The 1,245-nt window shown below is 68.1% G+C and overlaps 1 protein-coding gene across 1 annotated transcript; it reads left to right on the top strand.

The window, feature by feature from the left end:
* Positions 1 to 78: 78 nt before the first annotated feature.
* LOC105517194 (putative IQ motif and ankyrin repeat domain-containing protein) lies at positions 79 to 1,190 on the top strand. The gene is made up of 3 exons (XM_011949624.1): positions 79 to 132; positions 279 to 443; positions 678 to 1,190. Exons 1-3 carry the CDS (start codon positions 79 to 81, stop codon positions 1,188 to 1,190), a joined length of 732 nt encoding a protein of 243 aa, XP_011805014.1.
* The last annotated feature ends 55 nt before the right edge of the window (positions 1,191 to 1,245 follow it).

Genomic DNA, 1,245 nt, shown 5'->3' with positions numbered 1-1,245 from the left:
TGGCAGGGAGCACGGGCAGGGGGTGCTGGTAGGGGTGCTGGCGGGAGCCTCTGCCCCAGCTCATTCCCGCTCCCTAGCATGACCCTCAAGGTCCAACAGCTGGCCAGGGAGCAGCAGCAGCGTCACAAGGAGGTGAGTGTGTCCTCAGGGAGGAGCCAGAAAAGAAGGGAGAGCCGGGTGGGGAGGAGGAGGAGCCGAGGGAGGGCCAGGAGGCTGGGGAAGAGCTAGGAGGGGAGGTGTCCTCAGGCCTCTGGGCCAGGAGTGACCTGGTCGGAGAGTACTGGCCCGCCTTGCCGGGGCCCGCCTTGCCGGGGCCTGCCTTGCCGGGGCCTGCCCGTACACCCACCCAGTTGCAACAGGCGTCCTGTGAGCTGAGCCGGAGGATCGCAGAGCATGACCAGCGTGAGTGGAGGCGCATGGACAAGACCAAGCTCACGCTGCAGGTGGGAGCCCGTGGTGGACTTGCTGCGCCCCTGCGCCCTCACCCCCCTCCTGGTTCCACACCAGCCCGGGCCCTCCTCCCCCACAGGCCTGGAGTTTTTCCCTCTCAAACATGGGGAGTCACCAGTCGACAGTGGCCTCCTTGAGGTGGGGTGAGGAGGAGGCTCGGGCAGGTACCTTCTCCAGCCAGAGCGTGGGGCAGGGCAAGTGACAGTCAGTGCGGCCCCCTTCTCCAGGCCATCAAGGATGCAGAGGCCCAGGTGGACAGGCTGCGGCAGGAGGCCCAGAAGGCCGAGGCGGCGCTGGCTATGGCCAGGCTGGAGCTGCGGGAGCAGACGCAGGAGGGTGGGCCTGGCATGGGGCACTGGCAGGGGGCTGGGAGATACGGCCCAGGGCAGGGTCCGGCATTGGGCTTGCCTGTCAGCGGCACTGTGCTACCCCCACGGGAGGAAGAGGCGCCCGGGCTGAAGTGCCAGGTCACCGGGCTGCACGCCGTGCTGATGAACGATGTGGGCGACCGCATCCGCGCCGACGGCCGGTCAGTGCTCCGGGCCAGATGTGGGCGATTTGGGGTTTGGACAGACAGCAGTGACTTGATGGGTGTCCCCAGGTGGCCTCTTGTCATTGACCCTTCGGGCCAGGCGGCCACCTTCCTGCGCTACCAGGACACCAACTACGTGGACACAGTGAACCCGGAGCACCTGAAGCCGGAGAGGCTGCGGCTGGCTCTGCTGGGGGCTCTGCGGTGAGGCGGGCAGGGTGTCAGGGACACCCCACCCCACCCCCAGCCCCACCCCGGCCTCA

Source organism: Colobus angolensis, unplaced genomic scaffold (assembly GCF_000951035.1).
Source record: "Colobus angolensis palliatus isolate OR3802 unplaced genomic scaffold, Cang.pa_1.0 Scaffold10858, whole genome shotgun sequence".
In the NCBI taxonomy this organism is placed as follows: domain Eukaryota; kingdom Metazoa; phylum Chordata; class Mammalia; order Primates; family Cercopithecidae; genus Colobus; species Colobus angolensis.
This window is presented reverse-complemented; position numbering and strand designations above follow the sequence as displayed.

Bases quoted from the DNA above. Each gene is read 5' to 3' on its own strand.
- LOC105517194 (XM_011949624.1), top strand. From the start codon at position 79: ATGACCCTCAAGGTCCAACAGCTGGCCAGGGAGCAGCAGCAGCGTCAC. The intron at 133-278 runs GTGAGTGTGTCC...CTGGTCGGAGAG, and splicing joins AGCAGCAGCGTCACAAGGAG to TACTGGCCCGCCTTGCCGGG. The intron at 444-677 runs GTGGGAGCCCGT...CCCCTTCTCCAG, and splicing joins AGACCAAGCTCACGCTGCAG to GCCATCAAGGATGCAGAGGC.